At 54.3% G+C, this 23,283-nt stretch overlaps 1 protein-coding gene across 1 annotated transcript in view; it reads right to left on the reverse strand.

Annotated features, from left to right (window-relative positions):
- Positions 1 to 23,283, reverse strand: part of FAIM2 (Fas apoptotic inhibitory molecule 2) — a 30,465-nt gene that overhangs the window by 4,900 nt on the left and 2,282 nt on the right. The window contains exons 2-12 of the mRNA XM_047067381.1: positions 21,788 to 21,983; positions 20,059 to 20,061; positions 19,004 to 19,104; positions 18,490 to 18,554; positions 18,010 to 18,063; positions 12,239 to 12,289; positions 11,860 to 11,899; positions 11,308 to 11,345; positions 10,741 to 10,828; positions 10,369 to 10,464; positions 8,625 to 8,678 (exon numbers count right to left, since the gene is read on the reverse strand). Of these exons, the coding sequence (XP_046923337.1) occupies positions 8,625 to 8,678; positions 10,369 to 10,464; positions 10,741 to 10,828; positions 11,308 to 11,345; positions 11,860 to 11,899; positions 12,239 to 12,289; positions 18,010 to 18,063; positions 18,490 to 18,554; positions 19,004 to 19,104; positions 20,059 to 20,061; positions 21,788 to 21,983 (786 nt within the window). The remainder of the gene's footprint in view (positions 1 to 8,624; positions 8,679 to 10,368; positions 10,465 to 10,740; positions 10,829 to 11,307; positions 11,346 to 11,859; positions 11,900 to 12,238; positions 12,290 to 18,009; positions 18,064 to 18,489; positions 18,555 to 19,003; positions 19,105 to 20,058; positions 20,062 to 21,787; positions 21,984 to 23,283) is intronic.

Raw genomic sequence — 23,283 nt, forward strand, 5'->3', positions numbered from 1 at the left:
GGCTGGAAGAGGTGGAAAGAGAAGCACAGAGCTCAAGGCTAGCTGAGGCTTCCTGGGGGGCTACAGGGAGCACTGGGCCCATCTGGCCCTGCCACCACTTTCTGGGCTAGAGGGTGAGCCTGGGCTTCGAGGATTCTGTGGGAAGAGGCTGCCAGCCTCAAGCCCTGTGCCTTTAAAGGCTGGGATACAGGACAGGGTAAGGGAGTAGGGGAGCGGAGGAGAGGCACTGAGTGGAGACCTGGGTCCATTTGTGGCCTGGTACCAACAGAAGTTATTTCTCTTGTCTTCACTGACCTGAGTGTCAAAAATTTAAATGGTGCAGACAACGTCTGCACGAAGCTTACATCTTCGGGAGCACCTCTAGGCAGCCACTGAAGGAACAGGGTCTGGCAGGTGTGTGAGCCAGAAGGCCTGCCCCAGGATAAAAGGGGAGCAGCGTATGGAAGTATGTGGAAGAGCCCATGTGTGGTCCTCTGAGGTAGGGCATGAATGTAATACGGTGCTTAAGAACATGGACTGGGGAGGGGCACGTGGGTGGCTCAGTCGGTTAAGCATCCAGCTTCGGCTCAGGTCATGATCTCACGGTTCGTGGGTTCGAGCCCCGCGTCGGGCTCTGTGCTGACAGCTCAGAGCCTGGAGCCTGCTTCAGATTCTGTGTCTCCCTCTCTTTCTGCCCCTCCCCTGCTCACGCTCTGTCTCTCTCTGTCTCAAAAATAAATAAACATTAAAAAAAATTAAAAACAAAAAAAAAGAACATGGACTGGGGAGGTATGCCTGGGTGGCTTGGTTGGTTAAGCATCCGACTTCAGCTCAGGTCATGATCTCATAGTCTGGGGGTTCAAGCCCCTTGTCGGGCTCCGTTCTGACAACTCAGAGCCCGGAGCCTGCGTCGGATTCTGTGTCTCCCTCTTTCTCTGCCCCTCCCCCACTCATTCTCCCTCTCTCTCTCTCTCTCTCAAAAATAAATAAACATTAAAAAAAAAAAAGAACATAGATAGTCACACAGACCTGGGTTCAAATCTTGCAACTGACTACCACTAACAGGCAATATCATCGATTACTAATGATGCACCAGTCACTTTGTTAAGTGCTTTGCATATGTTAATTCACTTTCAAGTTACAACAACCTACATGGTGGGTACTATCATTACCTGCATTTTAGAGATAAGGAAACGGAAGCACAGGGAGGTTATATGATTTTATCAGTTCACACAGCTAGAATACGGCAGAGCATGGATTTGAACCCAAGTACTCTGCTCCAAAATTTGGTGCTCTGAGTTACAAGGTTAACATTTACCATAAGGGTAAAAGTTACCATGGTAGTTGAGAAACTATCAAGTTCCAAGTGCCAGGCTGTTTTCTTTTTTCCTTTCATGTATTATCTTATTTAATTACGGCCACGACTTTGTGGAATAGTTCATATTAGGCCCATTTTAAAGACGAAGCAGGTGAGGCACAGAGGAGTCAAGTAACCTGCCCAAGGTCACAGTGGTAAGAGGATGAGCTAGATCTTGAAAGTCATTTGGGTGGGGGTGCATGTGGCCACCTGGAGGGCTCCCCTGGCCCTTCTCATAGCACCTCTTCCTGGTTCTGCTCTGCATCTGAGAGCAGTGACTCCTGCCCTCCCTGCCCCAGCATGCCAGTTAGACACTCCTCTGCCCAGCTCCTTACAGGGACTCTGAACCGTCCCTCCCTCAGTCTCCCACCCCTGGTGGTGGAGGGGGTGGAGCTGGGAGGAGGACTCCTTTCACTGTCTCCAGGTCAAGGTATTGGTTTGAAGGGCTTGGTTTGGGCAGGGCATGGGTTCCTGAGGAGGACTGCCTCAGGAAGTGAAACCGAGGTGGGTCCTGGGAGGGGGACACCTAGTGCACTTTCCCCCTGAAGGAGCAATTACCCGTCAATCCATGCTCCCCGCTGCTGCCCTCAGAGGAGAGCGCTCAACTTCGGAGGGTTCAGATGAGGCCGCAGGTGAGGTGTCAGGGCTGTTTTAGTGGTGGAGGGTGGGTAGCAGAACAGAGAAGGTTCTCACTAGATCTTTCAGGCTCACGTAAAAAACTGAGGCGAAAGAGCCTCTGAGCTCTGAATGAAATAAAGGTAAGTCTAAAATAAAATGATACCCCTGCCTTGGGTTTGGGTAGCCATTTTTGCTTTTCAAAGTGTTTCTCTAATTGTGAAGAAGGTAGGGCATATATCACAGACCTGAGTAAAAAAGCAGGGGCAGGGGCAAACAGGAGTCTCTTTCCAGAATCCTCCAGATGCTGTGGGGCTGGCCTAGGCCAGTCAGGGGAACATCAGGGACACAGATTCTCTGCTGGGGTTGGATGGAAGTAACTGCTGAAAGCCTGATCTCAAAGGTTGAGAAAGCCTCCCTGGGTTCTTCTGCTGTGCAGGGAGTCAAGCAGCAGGAACTCTCTGGCCTCTATTTTCCCACCTGTGAAATGGGACAGGGAGATAGAGTCGAAAGAATAGCTGGACTGAGAGTCAGGAAAATGGGGCTTTCATCCAGCTTGGCAGCTAACACTGTGTGTGTGTGTGTGTGTGTGTGTGTGTGTGTGTGTGGTTTATGAGGGTGCATGTGGGGTGGGGAGCATGCTGTCTCAGGGCCTCAGCGCAAATAGGTCCCTGCCAGCACTAAGGACTCACCTCAACCCTCCTTTCTTGCAGGGACTGAGGACAGAGGGCTGCATGTATCTTCCCCATGGACAGGGGCCAACACCTACAAAGCATCTTCCTACCTCAGCTTCACTCATCCAAACACCATCGGGCCCTGAAGCATCCAGTACTGACCAACATACCTGTTCTTCCTGCCACCCTGTCCCCAACTCTGGCACTCTGCCTGCAGTGGTCTTTTAACTGGTCTCTCAGGCTCTGGCCTACCCACACAGCTTCTGGCTAATCTTCCTTAAAACACAGAGACCGTGAGGGGCGCCTGGGTGGCTCAGTCGGTTAAGCGTCTGACTTCGGCTCAGGTCATGATCTCACAGTTCGTGAGTTCGAGCCCCGCGTTGGACCCTGTGCCGACAGCTCAGAGCCTGCAGCCTGCTTCGGATTCTGTGTCTCCCTCTCTCTCTGACCCTCCCCCGTTCATGCTCAGTCTCTCAAAAACAAATAAACATTAAAACACACACACACACACACACACACACACAGACTGTGATGTTTTCTCAGGTCTCCAATCCATCCAGGCCAGGCAGGGGACAGTTCTGTTCGTATTGGGCTTGTCGCCTAATTTCCAAAGTCCCATGCTTAGTTTCTTTCCTAAGTCTCCTGGCTTGGCTTCCCGGTTTAGGTGGCCGGGAGATCCTAGCTTCCCCAAAGAAGGACTAGCTCTGAGGTAGAGCCACACAAGTACGGAGGCTCAGCCACAGCGGGAAACCTGCTGGCCAAGCCCTTGGCCCAACCCGCTCTCTCTCCCTGCCCCAACCCTCCTGCTCTGTCCCAGCCCCTCCACTTTGCCCCATCATCTCACCCAGCCAAGCCCTCATACTCCCCCGCCTGACTTTCCATGAGCCACTATAAAAAAAAGCACCGAAGGAGAGGGCACTAGTGGGGTCAGGAGGATAAGCCCTGAGGTACCTGCGGGCTGACTCACCCACTTCTACTGGCATTTGGGTCTGGTGCCCAGTGAGGGGTATGAGATAGGGGTGAGGCAGAAAACCCAAAGCCTCTTGAGAATGCACCAAGGCTGGATGGGTGAGGCCTAGGAGGGGCCTCTTCCTCAAGGCTGGACCTCGGCCCTAAGAAGCCTGGGCTCCCCACCCCTGATCTCGGCCTAGTCCAGCTCAGTGGCCCTGCCCTCACAGATGGTAGAGACAGTCAGAGAGGGGCTAAGGTATCTAGGAGAGAAAAACCATTTGAATTCTAACAGCCCTTCCAAGGCCCAGGCTGGGAGCATTGGGTGGGTCCTCGCTGGAGGTCTGGGGTCTCCTCTGAGGCTTCTCCCCTTTCTCACCCACCCTCCTTGTGGCAGCTGGGCAGGGATGCTCTGAGTGCGTCGCTGGGAGGGCCCCTCATGGTGCTGAGAATTCTCCACAGGCTAGGGTGGGAGATGCCGGGATGGGCAGATGAAGAGACTGGGCGTGCTGGGTGCTGGGGATGGGTTGGAGCTAGGGGACCACAGCTTCCACAGGACAGAACTGATGCAGGAAGCAGGGTCAGATTGAGGTCAATGGCCTTCTGAGTTGGGGTTCATGGAAAGGCCCGGAGACTGTTCTTGTGGGGCTGGGCCTCTGATGGCCTCTGTCCACCTAAAACTCAGAGGAGGGAGGGCAGTGAATCCAGGGCCCTCCTCGGCTCTCCCCTACCCCAGGGGCCCCAGGGAACCTGTGCATGTCTTCCCTCCTTTGGCCCAGGTGAACAAGGTCAGGAGGTGGAGCTGGGGGATTCAGACCACGTGCTCCTGGCCATTGTTTACATAATCTGGAGGAGGAGCCCTAATGAGACATTAACAGCTAATTAGGCACTGTGGTTCCTCCTCCCCTGTGACTCACCGAGCAACTGAGGCTTTCTTTCCCTGCTCTGACCAGCATCTCGGCCAGTCCTGGCCCCTCGGACACGCCTCTCAGGCACCTATTCGTTCCATAAACATCAAAGGGGTGCCAGGCACTGGGGATGCAGTGAAGTAACAAGCTAGACAAAAACCCCTGCCCTCAAGGAACTTACATTCTGCTGGAGGGAGACCATCAACTAACAAGTCAGAAAAAAAGGATGAACAGTGCTGTGGCGAGAAATAAAGCAGGGAGGAGGAGTAGGCAGTGTGTGCATGCGTGTGTGCTCAGTCACACAGGATTGTAAATCAAGCGAACACTTGAAGGAGGGGACACAGGGAGCTGTGAGTGGATCCGAGGGGACAGATGGAGGCATCTGCAGGTGGAGAGGCCCCAGGCTGGGAGTGAGCCTGCCGTGCTCAGGGGCAGCAAGGAGGTGCACATGGCTGCACCAGAGTGGGCGGTGGGGGGCATGGGAGGAGGTGAGGTCAGGGAGGACCTGCAGGCCCAGGAAGTCATCCCTGGAGGCCCAGCAGCGGAACCATGTGACCTCATTCACACTTAACAGGATCAACCCGAGCTGCTGCACTGAGCACACACTGTGGGGGCCACGCCAGTGGGAGGCCACGGCGGCAATTCAAGAGGGGGATCAGGGAGTAGCCATGAAGGTGGAGACAAGTGGTCAAATTCTGCCTAGAAGGTGGGGCCGATAGAATTTGCTATAGGGCCAGAAGTGGGGTGTGAGGAGAGCGGAGGAGTGGAGGATGTCAGCAGGGCGTTTGACTTGAATGACTGGAAGGACAGAGTTGCCATTTACAGAGATGGAGAAAAGGCTGTGGGAGAAGCAGGCGTTCAGCGAGAGCAGGCACTCAGTTTCAGACGTATTAGGTTTGGGGTGCCTATTAGGTTTCCAAATGCGGATACTGAGCGGACAATAGGAAATTCGAATCTGGAATTCTGGGCTGGAGATCAACTGTAGGGCCATCAGCATAAACGATGGTATTCAAAGCCTTGAGAGGATCCTGACTTGAAAGATCCTGTAGAGAGTGAGCGTAGAAAGAGAGGAGTTGGTGGCCCTATGGCCCTCGGTGTGAGCAGGGGGACAGGAGAAAGACAGGACAGCTGGTGGCCAAGATGCCCAGGGAAGAAGATGCTTCTGGGTGGAGGAATGAGCAACTGTATCAAACAGGCTGAGGGTCTGGCAAGATGAGGGCTGAGAAATGACCACTGCTGATCCTGCTGAGAGCATTAACAGGGTTGAGAGAATTCGAGAAGGACTAGGAGGAGAGAAAGGAGGAGACAAATTGGAAATACAGGTATCCCTTGCTTTCTGAAAGTTTGAGTTCCATTGTTTCATTTTTACCAAAGACCTGTAGTACCTGATTTCGCTAGCCAAAAGAAATCCAAAGAGGATTTTCACTTTTACAAAAAAAATGGTGGAGGGGGGGATAGCATTCAGTATTTGCTTTGCAGTGAGCTGTTATATACAGTGAGCTGTATATATATATATATATATATATATATATATATAGTATTTGCTTTGCAGTGAGCTGTTATATGATAGAGGCAGCATGCACCCCAGACAACGAGTGGCACCCCCGAGCTCCTTCCCTGGGAACTACACCCAGCATCTGGGCATCAAGCCGCCACAGTTTTGAGCAGTGTCTGTGAGCATCTGTGTTTTATCTCTATTTATTTTGTGCATCATGTCAGCAAGATATGTCCTAAGGTAGCAGAAAAACCTAAGAGAGGCTATTTTGGAGGGGGGGCTGGGATACTCAAAAATTTTTCCATAGACATTAGTTGCTTCTTCGCTTATACCATTTCAGCTTACAAAGGTTTCATAAGAATGCATTACTTTTGGGGGAAGCTTATCATCAGTGTAGATTCCCTTATAAGGATTTTTGCTCTAAATGGGGGTGCTGCAAAGGGATGTGGGTCAAGAGTGGTGTGTGTGTGTGTGTGTGTGTGCGTGTGTGTGTGTGTTTCCAGATAGAAGAAATTATAGCCTGTTTCCATGCTAATGAGAATAGTCCAGTAGAAAGGCCAATACTGATGGGGGCGGGGCGGGGGTGGAACAGGGGGTTTGCTGGAAAGAACTTCCAGCCTCTTCCCAAATCCAAGCTAATAGGAGTTGTCTTCTTTGAGGGGGACCACAGGGGTGCTGGAAGTGGCACCAGGCTGGGCACAGGACACCTGGGTCCTATCCCACATCTGCCAACTCTTAACACCCAGGGCTTCGGATGGGGAAAGCAGGTCTTATAACATCAGTGCTGCCTCCTTCCCTGGGTTGTGGTGGAGATCCAATGAGGTAATAGGTGTGAAAGTGTTTTCTAAAATGTAAAGGGTGGAACAGATGGCTGGGATTATTTTTACTATTCTAACAACACAAGGGATTATTAAACAAATTTAAGGGATTACTATTCATCCAGCCTTCCTTGTATGTACAGCCTTCCTGCTTAGCTGACATACTGGCTGTGATCTGATCCACAGGAAGCCAAGTAAACTCCCCTACTCTCCACTGATGCTTGCCGTGCTCCCCCTCTGCCCTGCACATTGACCCCTCTTCTTCCATCTGTCCCTGGCAAACACTGTCCTCTGAAGCCTCCTGGGTTCACTTCCCCCATGTGACCCTGCATTTTTCTTTCCTCTTGGTCTTATTCCCCACCCCTTCCTTTTCATTGAAAGAACTTTTTAATGTTTATTTATTTTGAGAGAGAGAGAGAGAGCGAGCAGGGGGAGGGGCAGAGGGAGAGAGAGAGAGAATACCAAGCAGACTCTGCACTGTCAGCACGGAGCCCGACGCGGGGCTCAAACCCACAAACCGCAAGATCATGGCCTAAACCAAAACCAAGAGTCCATGGCGCAACTGACTGAACCACCCAGGTGCCCCTCATTGGAACTTATTTTAAGTAGGTCCTGCCTAGAGGAAAGAGAGTATTGGTGCGGGAGCCAAGAGAAGTTAGTGCTGCATGGTGACCTTTCTGGTTTGCCCGAGATGTAGGGGTTCCCTCAAGCAGTGGGACTTTCAGTGCTCAAACTGGCAAAGTTCTGGGTAAACTGGGAGAAACTGGTCAGCCTAGCCTTGACCAAGGCCACACTTAGTTGATATGCCATCATCTTGCCAGGAAACGGGACAAACCATTTAACTTCTTTGTGGTCCAGTTTTCTCATCTATGAGAGGAAGGGCTTGGAGTTTCACTAGATCCCTTTTTAGTGCCTTCAGCACTAAAACATTCCAACGAGGGACAGGAGGGTCTGGTCACTCCTCCTGCTGGTGTTGGTGTTTACCTTGTGTGCCCCCTGAGAAGAGGTCACCGAGATGAGCTTGCCCACCTGGGCGGGTCCCGGAGCACCATCACATTCAGGTGCCCACCTGAGCAAAGGGCCTGTTTTGGGCTCTTCCAGGCAGATGTCTGTCCCTGGCTACCTCCTGTCTCCTGGGCATCTCCCTGCGGCCGTCCCGAGCTCCTCCCCACGTAGCCTCATACCCAGAACGGGGCTCTGCAGCCAGACCATCCAGGTTGTCACTCTGGTCCCCTGCTTCCTAGGATGCTGTGTGAACTTGGGCAAGTCGTTTAGGCTCTGAAGCTTCGGGTTCCTCATCTTAACATGATCACAGCAGAAGCTATTTCACAGAGTCATGGTGAGGGTTAAATGCACACGGAGAGCTTGTTGGTGGGGGGAGGCGTTCAATAAATACCGTCATCATCATCACCATCAACACTCTCAGTTTGGTGACAACAACCACGACCACTGGGGATCTCCCTTGCTCCAAGAAGCCTTCCCAGATTTTCCCTAGGAGAGCAATGACTAGCTTAGTCCCCGTGGCCAGGGCACCCTCATTCTCTCACCCCTGCAAGCAGCACTGGCCCTCCCCAGGAGCTAGGGGTGCCTCTTCCCAGCTGTGTCTAACGCTCCAATCCTGTTACCACCTTCTTCCTCCCCTGCCCAGATAAGCTGGTGTATCTCAGAAACCAGAGAGCATTCCCTGAAAGCAGCGCTGAGCCTTGACCTGCCCACAGGAGCTTTACAAGGTGTCAGGGAGGAGGTCCATGAGGAAGACGGGGATAGTGGAGGGGCTTGGGGAGGTGATCAGAGGCTGAGAAGGCGGGGCCCCCAGGGAGCCACACTCACCAACGTAAACACGCCCGCTCCCAGAGCGGCATACACAGCATGGAGCCAGGGCACCTGTGGAGCAGACACAAAATGGGTATAGGGTGACAGGCGGCAAAGGAGGGCTCAGTCCAGAGACCGGGGGATGTGGCACAGACCTCTCTGGTGGGTTCCCTCTCTCACAGCAACCCCCAACCCTCCCCAGCAGTCCTGAAGACGCCCCAGGACAGAGAGGGGTCCTTGATTCTCTGTGTGCTCAGGGTGCGTCTGGGGAGCCCCAGGATAACAGTGATCAGGGAGGGACTGGCAGGGGAGTTCCCAGCTGACATGTACTTGGTGTTCCCTCCATACACAGCCCCGGACTCAGGCTGGTCGAGGGAGACTCAACCTGTTGAACCCCTGCCGTCTTCCCTGCCTGAGTCTGGCCTCAGGCCGCTCCCTCCCCCCCGCCGCAGACACACTCATCCCTGTCCTGCGTGGGGTCTGTCTGTTCCTCTGTAGGGGAATTCCCTAGCTTTGCCTGGAGGCGTAAGGGGCTCAGAGGTCTGTGTGTGTGTGGTGGGGGGATGGGGGGATCCTATGGAATCCCTGCCAGCCGTTCATGATGCGATTGCTTGCAGCGCCCCTTCCCAACCTTGGCCACCCCTAGGTCTCAGGGGCACCCAGCCGGGTGTGGAAACCCTGCAGGTTTCAGCCATGCCTCCCTCCACGGGGCCTTCCCCCAGAAGATTCTTGGAAACAAAGGCATCCCAGTAGCCTGACCTGGATCAATAAACGGTTCTTTGAAGTTTGGAAGCCACTTCCTATAACTGCCTCTCCCCCATCCTAGATACACAGAGGGCCCCCAGACCAGCTCCGGCCCCTCCCTTCGTCAACAGGATCCTGGGAATTGCCAAGGAAATGCCAGAACCAATTCTGATGTCCTGGACTTGGAGCCAATACCCTGCGGACTGGGGCTGGGCAGGATGGGGTGGGGGGAAGGGGGAGTGGGGAATGCCGCTTCTAGCCTGGCAGAAAAGGGGCAGTGGGGGGACCATGCACCAGACGTGGTTAAGAGGAGTCCTGGGTGGGGGTACAAGCACTGAGCCCTTAGCAGGAGTCTAATAGCTTCATCCTCTGGGTTCCTAGGATTAAACCTCAAGCCCCTCCTGTGATGCCCTCGGTCTGCCCCTTCTCCACCTGAAGCACCCTGACTGCCTCAGTCACCCCTGAGCCCTGTGCTGTCCAAGCTGCATTTCCCAGGGCAGGCTGGACAGCTGAGATTTGGCTGGCCCCATGGACACCGTAATGGGGTGGGGTATGCTCAGACCCCCACTGCCCCACCTCCTGCCTGCCTGGCCAGCCAGATTCTGGCCCTCTGGACTTGGCTGATACCTCAGGGGCCCCAGGAGGTCCTTCTTCAGGGCCCTTCTGGGCTTGGTGGCGCTATGGAGCTCGTGCGCTCGGGTCCCTGCCCAGGGTTTAAATGTGCTGTGGCTTCTCCCTCGGCCTCACCTCCCCCTTAGAGGGGAGGATGAGAAAGGTGAAGCCGGATGTGGCTCATGGTGTGAGCAGATGCCCACGCCTGCCAAGAAAAACCTCCTTGTTTGTTTGCTTACACTGCCAACCAGCTCAGGGCAGGTGCCAGGAGGGCTGGACAGGATGACAAGCTGTGGGCCTTTGGCTCTGGGCCTTCCCTGGAAGGTGGGGAGGAAACGGCACCCTTGGGCGAGGTGGGGCTCTCCCTCCCTCCCCAGGGGCCCCACTGGGAGACCCGGGGACTCACGTATTGGAAGGGCAGGAGGATGGCCAGGATGAGTCCACTGAAGAAAAGAGTCATGAGCAGCACGAAGATCACACCCTGGCAGGAGGTGAAGTCAAACTGCAGGGATGGGACAGGTGTGAGCCATTGGGCCAGCACAGAGTGGCTTGGCACTCCTGGGGACCCCTGCTGGGTGGTGTGCTGGCCAGAAGGCTGAGCCCTAAACAGCGGGCTGCTGTCTTATGCTCCCTACCTAGAACCTGGCGTCCCCCTTCCTCCCCTCCTTCAAGTGGCCTCCCAGACTTTACACACCCCTTTCCCCCTCCCTAGCCAGGGACCCAAGCTTTGAGCCCCCATCCCATAGGCCTTGTCCCACCCATAAGCCCCAGAGCTGACCTTAGTCTGGAAGCTAAAGACGGTGACTGAGAGGCAGACGAGAGCCGTGATACCCAGACACAGCAGCACAGATGTCGTGTTGTAGTAGCTGCGGGACACAGGGCCGGGGGGCTCAGCTTCAGGCAGGGGTCCTGGTTTCCCCTGGCCCTCCTCCCAGGCCCACCGCCTTCTGCGGGGACCCAATCCCTCAACCTCTGGCCCCCAGCCTCTCTCCTGGGTTCTGCCCTCCCCAGCATGCTTAGACTCAAACTCCTCTTTGCAGAGAATGGAGAGGGGTTTGTGCTGGTACCAGGGAGGTTTACAAGGAGTGGTGTGACCACCCAGGCTGGGGTCTCTCAAGCTGCAGTTTGAGAGAGGTCATCTTGCTCTCCTCCATTCCCCACCTCCACCCCCCGACCTGGCCAGGTCCTGCCGTCACTGTTCAACGGAGTGTGCGAGAAGAGGGCTCCAGGCCAGTGTTTCCGGCCTGCCTGGACCTCCACCCTCCCTGGACGCTCTCTGAAGGGGTGTGTTCAGGTGCAGCTCCCCTCAGAGAGTGGCCCGTCCCCTTCCACCTGTCCCCTTTACCTGGACAGCATCCCAGTGAGGTAGGCCATGGACAGGGTCTGGAAGGAGAAGCAGGATGAGGGAATGCTCCAGAATCCAGCCTTTGGGGGCCCAGTCTGGGCCTCCACTCCTTGGGCGCACCCCTCAACTCTGCATCGGCCTCACCCCCACACATTCACTTCCACAACTCAGGCCTGGCGAGGAGCGTCCCGACGGGCCTGCACTAGCTGTGTTCCCTTCTTCCTTTTGCAGCCCTGCTCTTCCCTCCTCTCTATGACCTACTCTTCTTTATCCATTGCTCTAGGATGCCACATTCAAACCTCTTAAAAACCACATCACAAAGAAAAGAGACAATGGCTGGAGTCAAGGGTGGGGGAGACTAAGCCTATTTGGAAAGAGAGGGTGGGATGTCTTTGTGGTAGAAGGGGGGTGAAAATACCCTGGCCTCCACCGGTCACCTCCCATTGGACATCCGCAGCCCAGACTTCCTGGCCCTGGAAGCACCCCCCCCCCGCTTCCTCCTCCCACTATGTGCACTCAGCATCTGTCCCCAGCCACCCCCAGGTCACTTACGAAGATGGTCAGGAGAATCAGGTTCCAGGGGAAATGCCTCCTGTAAGGCAAACCACCGAGTTCAGAGGAGATTGGGGGGTGCCGGCAGCCATGGGCTGGGTCACTGCAGCTGGGAGGGGGGGCCTCTGCCTAACCCCATCCCCACTCCTTGGAGCCTCCTCCTTCAGCCACACCCCCAGGTGCCCCCATCTGTCGGTCCACACCACCCTGTTGCCACCTGAGAGGCGCCAAGGGAAGGAGGGAGGGGCAGGCTTGATGGAGCCCAGAGGGTAGAGCCCTCTCAGAAGTTCACAGCACACTGGCAGCAGGCAGGACTGGGGCCAGGGCTTTCGATATCCTTCTCATGTTCCCACAAGTTGTTCCTCAAGCCATCACATACCTAGGTCCAGAACAGCAGGCCAGGGTCAGATAGGTGGCGAAGAACACAGCACTGTGAGAAACAGATGGGCAGTCAGCCTGTGCCCCCTGAGGCCCCTCCACCCAGTCCCCTGCTCATTCCACTCTCTGCCCCCCCCCACCCTGCCGTCCACAGGCACCAGGTAGTATGATTGGGTCGGGGGAACGGTGTTTAAGACCTTGGTCGTCCTAGAACCTGGCAACGGGCAGGATGGTGGTACAATTCCAAAAGCCAGGAATGGGAATTGGGTGAACCTGCTTCTGGAAACATGGAGTCTTGGGTGTCATGGACAGCTGACCACCCAATCCAAAGTGGCCTTCCCAGACACTCCCAATACTTCATACAGAAAGCTCGTATACGGTGTTTTCTAGGTGCAGGCAGAGTGCCAGGTGCTTTATGAAGACTAATATAATCCTCACACCTTCTTGCTCCAGAGTACTAATTTATCACCACTGCCCCACGCTGCCTCCTTCAGTCCCCTCCCACCTTTCTCACTACTTGTAATAACCTTGTTACTTTATTGTTGGTCTACCCTACTAGGCTGCAAGTGAATCAGGTGAAGGGCCCTCATCTGTCCTGCCAGCGCCTGGCACAGGCAGGAGGTACCTGTGGTATGAATTTCTGGATCAGATGGCCATGTCCAGTGGAAGACTGGAAGGGAACTCAGGCACAACCCCAGAGACAGGGATTGAAGATTGAGGATTTTCTAGAGAGCAGTGGAAGTGACGGCCATTCCGGGAGGTAGAAGATGAGGGGCTGAGGACCCAAGGGGCACGCTCACGCCTACCTACATGGATGCCACCACCAATGCATGGTCTCCAGCCCCCGGTGGACCCTGAACATGGCACCTGCCATCCTCGCCCATCTCCCTTCTCAGTTTGTCACCTATCCCCCAGAGCAGCAATTCCAACCATCCTCCCTCATTTGCAAACCTCCCGGGCTGCCTCGCTCCTGCAAGGTCTGGCCTGGTGTGTCCCAGAAAGATTTGAGATGGCGTGGAGCTCCCTTGGCCCCCTGCCTGCCACTGGCAAACGTAGTATCCCTTTCTTCTGTCCTTCCATCCCAGGCCAATCGCCCCAGCCTGGACTCTGGGCCCCACACCCTCAACTGCCCCTCCATGTCTATCTCTATAGCATCACCTTTAGCATCTACCCGCACCTCTCCTCCTACACGAACCTCCTTAACCGCTCTCCATCTTCAACCCAATGTCTTCCCCAGTTCCAGCTACTTCCATTTTATCCACCCTCACAGACAAGCTGCTTGAAAAAGTCGTCCTCACTCACTGTCTCCTTCTTCATCTCCTCATTGCTCCCCAACCCCACAAACTCAGCCCCAGCCCCACTTAATGACAGCTGGCTTTGCCACATCCCTGTGGCCTTGTTGAGTCCAAGCGATACTTGTCAGTCCCTGTCTTGCCTAACTTTTCAACATCGGATCCCTCCCATTATTCCCCCGGTTCCAAGATGACACTCTCGGGTCCCCTCCTACCTCCTTGGCCACTCCTTCCCAATCTCCTTCAGAGTATCTAAATTTGCGCAGTCCTTTTGACACAGAGTCCCATCAGGCTGTCTCCCTTCATGCTCTCACTGGGGGCTCGCTCATCCACAGGACTCCCTCTAGCAGGCAAATGCTCATGGCTCCCACACCCTCGTTTCTGATCTACGTGTTCCTTCTCAACCCCAGACCTGAATATGCAACTGCCTACTAAGCAGACATGGCCATTCAGAAACGCTCCAAACCCAACAGGTTAGGAGTGAACTTGCCCTCCTCCCTGCCCCTGCTCCCGTGTCTCCTATTGCAGAGGACATCATGCACGTCCAAGTCGCCCAAACAGAGAGCTCAGCATCCTTGACTCTCACCCAGCCTCGCCCGATTAATCACCTGGACCTGCCAATCCTCCTACCCAGGCAGCTCTCAGATCTGTCACCTTCTCTCCATGCCCAATACCACCCTTTTAGGTGGGGCCACCTCTCTCCATCTGGTCCTGCTGCCACCCCTGCCTTCCACCCTCCAAGCTACAGGCAGATCCAACCATGAGACTCCCTTGTTTAAAATTACCAAAGACCTGGCAAGGCCCTGCTTCATGTGCCTCCCTGAACCTACCCTTCCCTGCACTCCGCTCCTCCTCCTCTCTGCACCCTCACAACGTGCCTGCCACACTCTGCTCCTGCTGGAAAGGACTGACTGGCAGGGAAGCCTGATGCCTGGGTTAGAGGGGCTCCCTCCACGCACCACGAACATTCCTCAACCAAGGCCTGCACCCTCACACCCTCCAGGCCTGTTCATCTGAACCCCTACCCGGATATGGCATCTGGAGCGACCTACTCATTTTGCATTCCTACCACTAAGCGGGAGCCTGGCAATGGCTAGGTGACCTTTAAATACTTCTGGATGAAATGCAAAAGAATAAGGGATGGAGGGGTGGAGATAAGCCTACTGGATTTGGCAAATAGGACGCCTCCATTTTCACCTTCTCCTATTCTTCAGTGGCTCTCGAGTGATGTGGAACAGTTGTCACAGTGATTGAGGGGTTCTTAGTATCGGGGGCCAGCGAAGGACAGTGGAAACATCCTGCCCCAGTTGAGAAACACTCCAGCATCTGCTCTCTTCTGGTCTCACTTGAGTCATTGGTCAGTCACTTGGGCAATAATAATAACGATAATAGCCTTGTCTATGTGTGTCCTGGGTGTGGGTCCTATCTCCCCGCCAGACTGGGAGCTTCCAAAGGGCAAGGGCCCCGTCTCCTTTCCTCTCTGGTCCACAGCTCCTCAACCCTCAAGACCAGAGGTCACAGGAAGGGCAGAGGGACATGACCTGGGGGTTACAGGGCAGCTTTGGAGCCTGACATTCGCATACATAGCCCAGCTCTGCACTCTTATTGTGTGAGCTTAAATAAGTTACTTAATTGCAGAGCTCCGTTTCCCTCCTTTGTGAAACAGGAGCACTGGTACCGGCTCACAGGGGCTGTAGCAGGATTGACTTGAGGGCGCACAGGTCAAGCGTGGACAGGCCCTGGTACAGGGTAAGGACTTGAGAATGGGAGTTGTTAGTATAATGGGACTGGCAGCCTCCTGGAGAGGCTCCGACCCACCTCTCCCAGCTCTGGGCCTCACAGTTTCCTCCTCCGCCTGCTTCCCCACCCCCCGCCCCACAACCCTGACTCCTTCCCCGCCGCCAGGGCTCCGAGGGAGCAATCAGACAATAAGGTAAGAGCCCACCGAGGGAGATGACGGGGGCCTTGAGACAGCGGTGAGTGGAAGGCGGGGGCTGGCAGGCTGCCATCCCAGGGGGCAGAGAATGAATCACAGACGTGAAGGAGAGACTCACTGGCATGTCAGAGCCTGGGCCCCAGGCCTGGGCTGGAGCCCTGGTCTGTTTACAGAGTGTCAGAACAGGGGAGGGAGGCTCAGGTGGAAGCCGGTCTAAACCCAGTGTCCTCCCCCAACGTATCCCATTCTAGGGCCGATCCTGGACCAGCAGGGGAAGCAGCAGAACATGTAGGGGAAGTGCACAAGACTGTGCTGCTTAGCAAGTGATAACTTCTCTCTGAGCCTCATTTCCTCATCCGTAAAATGGGGATAATCATAGTGTCTGCCTGGTAGGGTTGTTTATAAGGATCAAATGACAAATACCCATAAAGCACTCAGCACCGTGTCTCACACATAGAAAAAGAGTGGTTTCGTTCTTATTGCTGTTAAGGGCTTGGTACGTTGAAGGAGGTGAGACCCACTTGGTCTCAGACCCAGAAGCAAATTCAGGGGGCAAAGTGGATAGAGTTGAGGGATGGGGAGGGGACCGGGCAGGACAGAGCCACAGGGTGGCTTTCTGGAGAAAAAAGCAGCATCTTGGTGCTGGGATTCCCAAGCACCTCTAAGGCTCTGTGATGCCCCTTAAAAGCACAGGGTCCAGGTCCACTCCTGATTTCTCTCCTCCTCCCCCACCCCCACCCCTGAGCCAGGGAGAGCATCTCTGCTTTCTGTCTGGAGATGTTGAGGAGGAGCGTTGTTAAACCTCACCATTCACGGGCCAGAGTCTCATGCCTGCCCTCAGTGGGGTGGACTCTGCCCCACTTCTGAGCCTGCTCATTCCCGGGCTGTCTCCCTGTCGCCATCTGCTCAGGACCTGGAGTCCTGCAGACCCTCCCACAGAAGTCCTGGTGAGGGGCCTGGGGACTCCATTCCAGAGTCCTCAGGGCACCTGAGTCTGCCAGGGGGTGCTGACGTACTGGGAGCCATGCCAACCTGCCATGTGTGTTGGCCGGGGTGGCCGTCCCTGGGGCCTCATTAGCTTTATCATACAGTGCCCCCAGTTCCCCAAGATGCATGCCTCCTTGCCTGGTCTGCAGACGGGTCCTCTGTTCTATGCCCTAAGAAAGGCTCTAGGCGTGAATGTCTCCTCCCCTGGGACTCCCAACTTGACTGAGCCTCCCCTCCACTCCTCTGCTCCTCCGAGGAGCCACCGAGGCCAGGATGGGCCTCCTTCCTGTCAGCCTATGGTTGGCTTGTATTAATTCAAGGCCCACTCGGACTGTTCTGGGCTCGGGATGGTTCAGGAGGCTTTGGGCTGAACCCACATCTCCACCATACCTCTACCCAGGAGTGGGCCTGGGATGGGACAGCTGGAGTGCGCAAGCTCCTTGCCGGGCATTCAGAGCTCCCACCCCAGAAGGCCCCCCTGCTCTCTGAGATGTGTCACATTCCCTTACATGGAGCCTTCCAGCCCCCTGCCGGTCTTGTCTCGTATTTACCACATGTACCATGTGCAGCCCCACTCCCACGCTTTTGCTTGAGCCACTTCAGTCCGCATCTGTTGAGGTGCACCCTCTCAAGTGGACTGAGGTCTTGGATGTCTCAGGCTCAGCCCTCCCGCCTCCCCTCCTCTGAGTGGTGCTCACTCCCATGCTGCTTTGTGCCACTCACTACCTTTCCCTACAGAGGTCTCCTCCCCAGTAGCCCCAGTGCCCAGTATGGCGCTGGAGGAGAGAGCGGTGAGAGCAGTATTGCTCTGAGCCCAGGGTAGTTCTGGCCTGGAATTACCCCCAAATGACCCCTAATTGCTCGGACAGGAGGGTCAAGGATCACCTAAGCCACCCAACTTCTCTTAAGTTACCTGCCATGTTCTTTAAAGAATAGAGGGCAAACAGGAGCCAAGTGCCTTGAGAAGAAAGGAGCCTGCCAAGTGGAGTGATTAAGAGCACAAGCCTCAACCTGAATCCTGGATTTGAATCCCAGCTCCGCCACAGACTAGCTGTGTGACCTTGGGCAAATTACTCAACCTCTCTGAGCCTTAGTTTTCTGAGATAATCATACCCAGTAGACTCGAGGATCGAATGCAATACTGTATATCCAGCGCACAGAACAAGGCCCAGCCCTTATTAGGCATTCTGTAAGTGGTAGTTACTATGATTAATAATTCATAGGCATTAATAACAACAATGTTAATAAGAGTAGCAACATTATCATTAGTGTGGGCCAAGGTGTTCCAGCCCCCCCCCCTCCCCCTCAGGGCCAAGGTCTGGGTCTCTCCAGCCAGGGCCCCAGCCCACCTCCCCTCTTTGTGCAAGCACCAGAACCTATGTCTGTCTTCTTCCCTCCCTCTCAGATCCAAAGGGTCCGTCTGGTCATGCTCTTGTGAGGACAGTCTTCCTTTGGGGCGGAGAGAGCCATGGGCTTGGATTCTGTCCGTGGAGACTTCCCACCCTGTGCCACTGAGGGTTCTCTGGGAAGGGGCCTGGAGGCCTGGGGTATACTCACTAGGATGCCCAGTACCATCCTGGGTTGGCCTGGACATAGTCCTTAACGGGGTCACTGCAGAGAAAGGAGGGGGAGAGAATCAGAATCTCCCCTATGTCTCCATTTCCACGTCTGCACCTGCCCCACCACGGTTCCCAGGACTTGCGAAGAAGAAAGGAAGAAGGGATCCTGGTGACATAGGGAGCCCCAGCCACAGTCCCCGGCTGGGACATGGAGGTACCCGGCTGTGGGGCTGGAAGATCTGAGAGGAATGACCACTTCCCAGGCACCAGCAGGCCCAGAAGGTACCGGGTCCACCCCTGCTGGATAGAGGACTCCTCTGTGGGCACTCCCTAAGATTCCTCCCCAATGTGAGGGCCTCCACTGCCCCACACAAATCTTTTCAGGCAAACATTCCAAAAACAGTCTGATTCAGGGACCCCCGCCCCAGGCCTTGCCATGGCTGCCCCTAGAAGGTGCTGGTTCACACAACCAACTCACCAGAAGGTAAAGAGAGCCACGACACCCAACGTCACCAGCAGCTGGATCAGTAGGATTGTATAGACCTAGGTTTGGGAGGGAATTCCGGTCAGCTTGGGGAGCCCCCACTGGAGGCTAGGGAGGCTCAGGCCCCCAGTGAGGCTCAGCGAGTACCCCAGCTTCCCAGTGACTCAATCTACTCTCCAGACCTACATCCTATACCCTCCCCTTTCTTTCCTAGGGGTCACTAGAATGGACCCAGGACAAGGTGAAAGACAAGCAACTTTGCTCCAGAGCCCACCCCCACAGGACAAGGGGCCCCATGTATCTGGAGACAGGTTGAGACATTGAGTTTGGGTATAGCAGGGGGCAGTGGGGTGAAGCACTTCCCAGCAGGTGCTATCAGCTGGGGTCACTAGAGAAGGGGATACAGGGATGGCCTCTGTAGACAGAGGGCTGGGCCAGGGCCTTCTCAAGGGACACCCTGTCCTCCCCCCAGTCCCCCAGTCCTGGAGAGTTGGGAGGAGGTGGTTACCTTTCTGATGAAGACTCGGCGAACTTTCTGGTCGTCCCAACTGAAGGTGGTGAAGAGCTCATGGTCTCCGGCGGGGAATCCGTTCTCATAGCTGGAGCTGCCTATATGGACATGGGGAGGGCCATGAGGGCTCCCATGTATATAAATGCTGCCCCCAATGGCCACCTGTTCAGAGCTGACTTTTGTCAAACTGGCTCTCTGGACTGGGGAAGCTTTTTTCTCTAGTTCCGTTCTCAAACCTCCCACCTCACCCCATCCCACCCTCAGACCTTTTCCCCCAGCTGCTTCTCCTGAGTCCTGAGAATACACTGTCATCTCCCTACCCCTTCCTTGCATGCTGACTGGGGCTCCCTGGGGGCCAATCCCTGCCATACAAATGTGGCCCTTTTCTCTTGTGTCCCCCACTCTCTTCCCTAAACACGCTGGCTCCCTTTAGTGGCTAAGAATCAGAGAGAGACAGCCACTCTCCCAAGGCCACCTAGCACATCTCAGGGTCTAAGGTCCTACCCCTGCCTGCTCTGAGGCCCTTGGGGTGAGAACCAGGGACTAGTTGGATGGGAGAACCTTCTGGTGCTCCAGCTGGGAAGCAGGGCAGGAGAAAACTGGAGGGGAAAGTAAAGCCAGACAAGGGCAAGAAATGGGGTATGGCTGGGGATGAAGTTTGGGGGCCTGGTCCCAGAACTGAGAAACCAGATATCAGGCCTGTGAAAGAGTATAGGATCCACAGTCAAACAGACCCACATGTGGCTCCCTCTTCTCAGACTGACTATCAGCCATCTTGGAGTGTCGTCTGCGATATGGGTCCGTGACACTCACCTCCTGGGGACAAAACTAGATGAAAGCGAAAGCCGATGGCTCTGTGCCTGGTGGGGACTATGCTGCCCTCTCCTTTGCACCCCTCATCTGGGCCATTCCTGAGGCCTCTGCTCTGTTCTCTTCCACTGTCCTTTTAATTTTTGCCATTTCTCCACGATCTTACCCTCCCTCCACAGCAAAAGCGTCAGTCTTGGTCTTTCAAAGCTGACCCTGCATCAAGCTCTTTGATGGCTCCCCACTGCCTTTTACTCAAGTTCAAGTTCTTTAACAAAGCTTCCACAGCCTCCCCGAGCTCTCAGCCCCAATGCACACTGTTCCCTCCTACTTTTCTCCAGCCTGACTATATTTTTTCGGCCACGTGCTTTCTTGCCTCTGCACATTATATTCTTTCAGCCTGAACACTCATTTCCCCGCCTCTTCACCAGGCTAACTCATTGAGTCTTCAGGACTCAATGTGGATACCCCTTTGTCCAGGAAGTCTTCCCTGACTGCCACACGGATTAGGTAAGCTGCCTAGGCCTCTATCACTGCATCTCTTTCATTGTGTGGTTAGTTGTCTGTTCACTTGTCTATACAGTCAGGCCCGTGGGGGCAACAAGTCTTGCAAATCCATGCATCGCTAGAAATTTAGCACCACTGGTCACAGTGCTTGACACACACTTAGAAATGTTTGTCGCATGTTGACTAAAATGAGCTTCCGTCCTGCCCTGACAGTTCCCTGGAAAACACTATTTAAGGCAGCTAGCCCTGGCAACCTGGATATGGAAAATGAAGAAGGGGGAGAGAGGGGAACCCACTGCAAACCTGGGGCCTGGCGGCCCTCACCCTTTTGTCTTCCACTTTCATGTGCGGTCTACATCTCCTGCCAAAGCCCAAATGGCCAGACCACTGAGGAGGCGATGAGGACAGAGAAAGTCCTGTGGGTGTCTGGGGCAGTGAGACGGGCTCACACAAACACCAGACCTTCATTGGCTCTCCAGTAGGTCACGGTGTGGTAGGTCTGCTTGGCTCTGGGCCGAGAGGGTTTGTGGTAAGGGGTGTGGACCATGGTGGCCACTCCCGGTGAGTAGAGGTTCTGTCTGAGGCATTGTTCCTGGGATTCCTTCTAGAATTCTGCTGGGGAGGGTGGGAGTATATAAGATGGGGGAGGGGGGTTGAGGGGCCGCTTAGGGAGGCTGCCGGGGCTGAGGAAGATTTGAGAAGGGGCCCTTCCTTAGCACGTGGGGAGCTGTATGTTCCCAGCCCCAAGGCAAAGCTCCCACAAGCTGCTCAATCTAACAGAGGGGCTCCCACGGGCTGTGATTTTTGGTCTACAGGGAGCTGGCATTCGCCTGGGTAAGTGTGCCTATGAATTATGCCTGGCCATGAGGGGCACTAAGGCTGGCATCCATATACCTTCCCCAGGTCATGTCCTCCTGTCCCCAACAAAGGCCTGGAGAAGGGAAGAGAGATAAGGAAAGTGAAGGTGAAGTGATCCTCAGACCCCTGGCCCCCAACATCCCTGGGGCCTTCAGAGGGAAGTTTTGGATCAGCCCACATGTAAACACGACACCTCCACTCACAAGGAGCCAGCCACAGCTTAATGCTGCCCTTTCCTGTGTCTACTCTGACCTCTCTCCACCCTTTTAATGTACCCCTTTGAGGAAAGCCTTTCTAGAATAGCCCCTGATCCACCCCCTCCCCCTATTTACTCCCTCTATTTGCCCTAGCTTGGTGACTTGAAAAGAATCCCCTCTTCCCCATCCAAGAGTACTATAATGACAGAAAATATTGTGTCTCTCCCTTTTCATGGAGTCCTCCTTGACCTACCCTTGGAACAGCCCTCCAAATCCCAAGCCTTTGACAACAGAGCCTCATATAACAACCATACAATGCATCTATTTATGGGCAACTTCCTCCTACCCAAGTTTTTCCTCTGGGCCTACCACTCCCCATGATGTTCCAGCCTCCAGGAGCTGAGAGACTTACTAGGATCCACATAGGCCCAGCTGGGATGGAGAGGCACAGCCGACGGGGCTGGGGGGAAGGCCCCTGCCTTCAACCCCTCTCCAGAGGTGGCCTCCTCATAGGAGGGCGGGGCCGAGGGCACTGCTGGAGTCTCCTTCTTCTCACCATTGGCCTGCTGCTGCCCCTCTGTCCCGGGGGCCTTGTTAGCCACGGAGATCTGTGGAATAGAGGCGAAGAGAGACAGTCACCAGGGAAAGGGTGCCTTCCAAGTCCTCCCCACCAGCCCCCAATATCTGGAACTTCCATGGGTACGTTCTCACCTGCACTAGGAAGGGTGGGGGTGCAGACAATAATTTCCCTATTTTACACGGCATATGGAATATTATTCAGCCTTAAGAAAGAAGGAGATCCTTCCATTTGCAACAAGGCTCAGGGAAATAAGCCAAACACAGAAAGACAAAAACTGCGTGATACCAATTATATTGGGAATCGAAAATAGCCAAACTCATAGAAGCACAGAGTAGAATGGTGGTTGCCAGGGGTTGGGGGGTGGGGGAAATGGGAAGGTGTTGGTCAAAGGGCACAAAGTTTCCATTGTGCTAGATGAATAAGTTCTGGAGATCTAATGTACAGCATGGTGATTATAGTTAACAATACTTTATTGTATACTCGAAATCTGCTGAGAGGGTGGATCTTAAGTGTTCTCATCACACACAAAGAAAGGTAACTATGTGAAGTGATGTTAACTGACTTGATTGTGATCATTTCACAATATACATGTATATCAAAACATTCAGGTCGTGTACCTTAAATATATACAATTACCATTTGTCAATTATACCCCAATAAAGATGGTGGCGGAGGAAGACTCTCTCCCCTCTCTTTTTTTTTTTTTTTTTTTTTTATAGATGGGAGAACTGAGCTCCAGGAGGGTCAGGGCTGGCCAGAGGCACACACTGAAGCTGGAATAAAAACTGAGGAAGGAGAGGGGAAAAAAACTGAGTGACTCGGTCGGTGAAGCGTCCGGCTCACGTCATGATCTCACAAATCGTGACATCAAGCTCTGTGTTGGGCTCAGGTGCCGAGCCTGCTTGGGATTCTCTCTCTCTCTCTCTCTCTCTCCCTGGCTTCCTGTATGCACATGCATGCCCTCTCTCTCTCTCAAAATAAATAAACTTTTAAGAAAAGTTTAAAAAATAACTGAGGAAGGAGAAATTCTTAGGAGAAGCCACCATGGGGCTGTCCCTGGGGCAGAGAAGGGGTGTGTATGGTTCCACTGTCTCCCTGGGGTTCAGGGAAGGGCCTGGCACAGAGTAGGCCCTCAAGAATATTATTGAATGAAAGATTCTTTCATTTAATCTCCCTGCTAGGTTGGTGGTTATATTTTGACCCCTGGGTTGTTTTTTTTTTTTTTAATGTTTATTTATTTTTGAAAGAGAGAGAGAGAAAGAGAGAGCAGGGGAGGAGCAGAGAGAGAGAGGGGAGGAGAGAGGATCTGAAGTGGGCTCTGTGCTGAC

Source organism: Lynx rufus, unplaced genomic scaffold (genome assembly GCF_022079265.1).
Source record: "Lynx rufus isolate CCGP_SWC_20201006 ecotype Redwood Valley unplaced genomic scaffold, mLynRuf1.p SCAF_7, whole genome shotgun sequence".
NCBI lineage: Eukaryota > Metazoa > Chordata > Mammalia > Carnivora > Felidae > Lynx > Lynx rufus.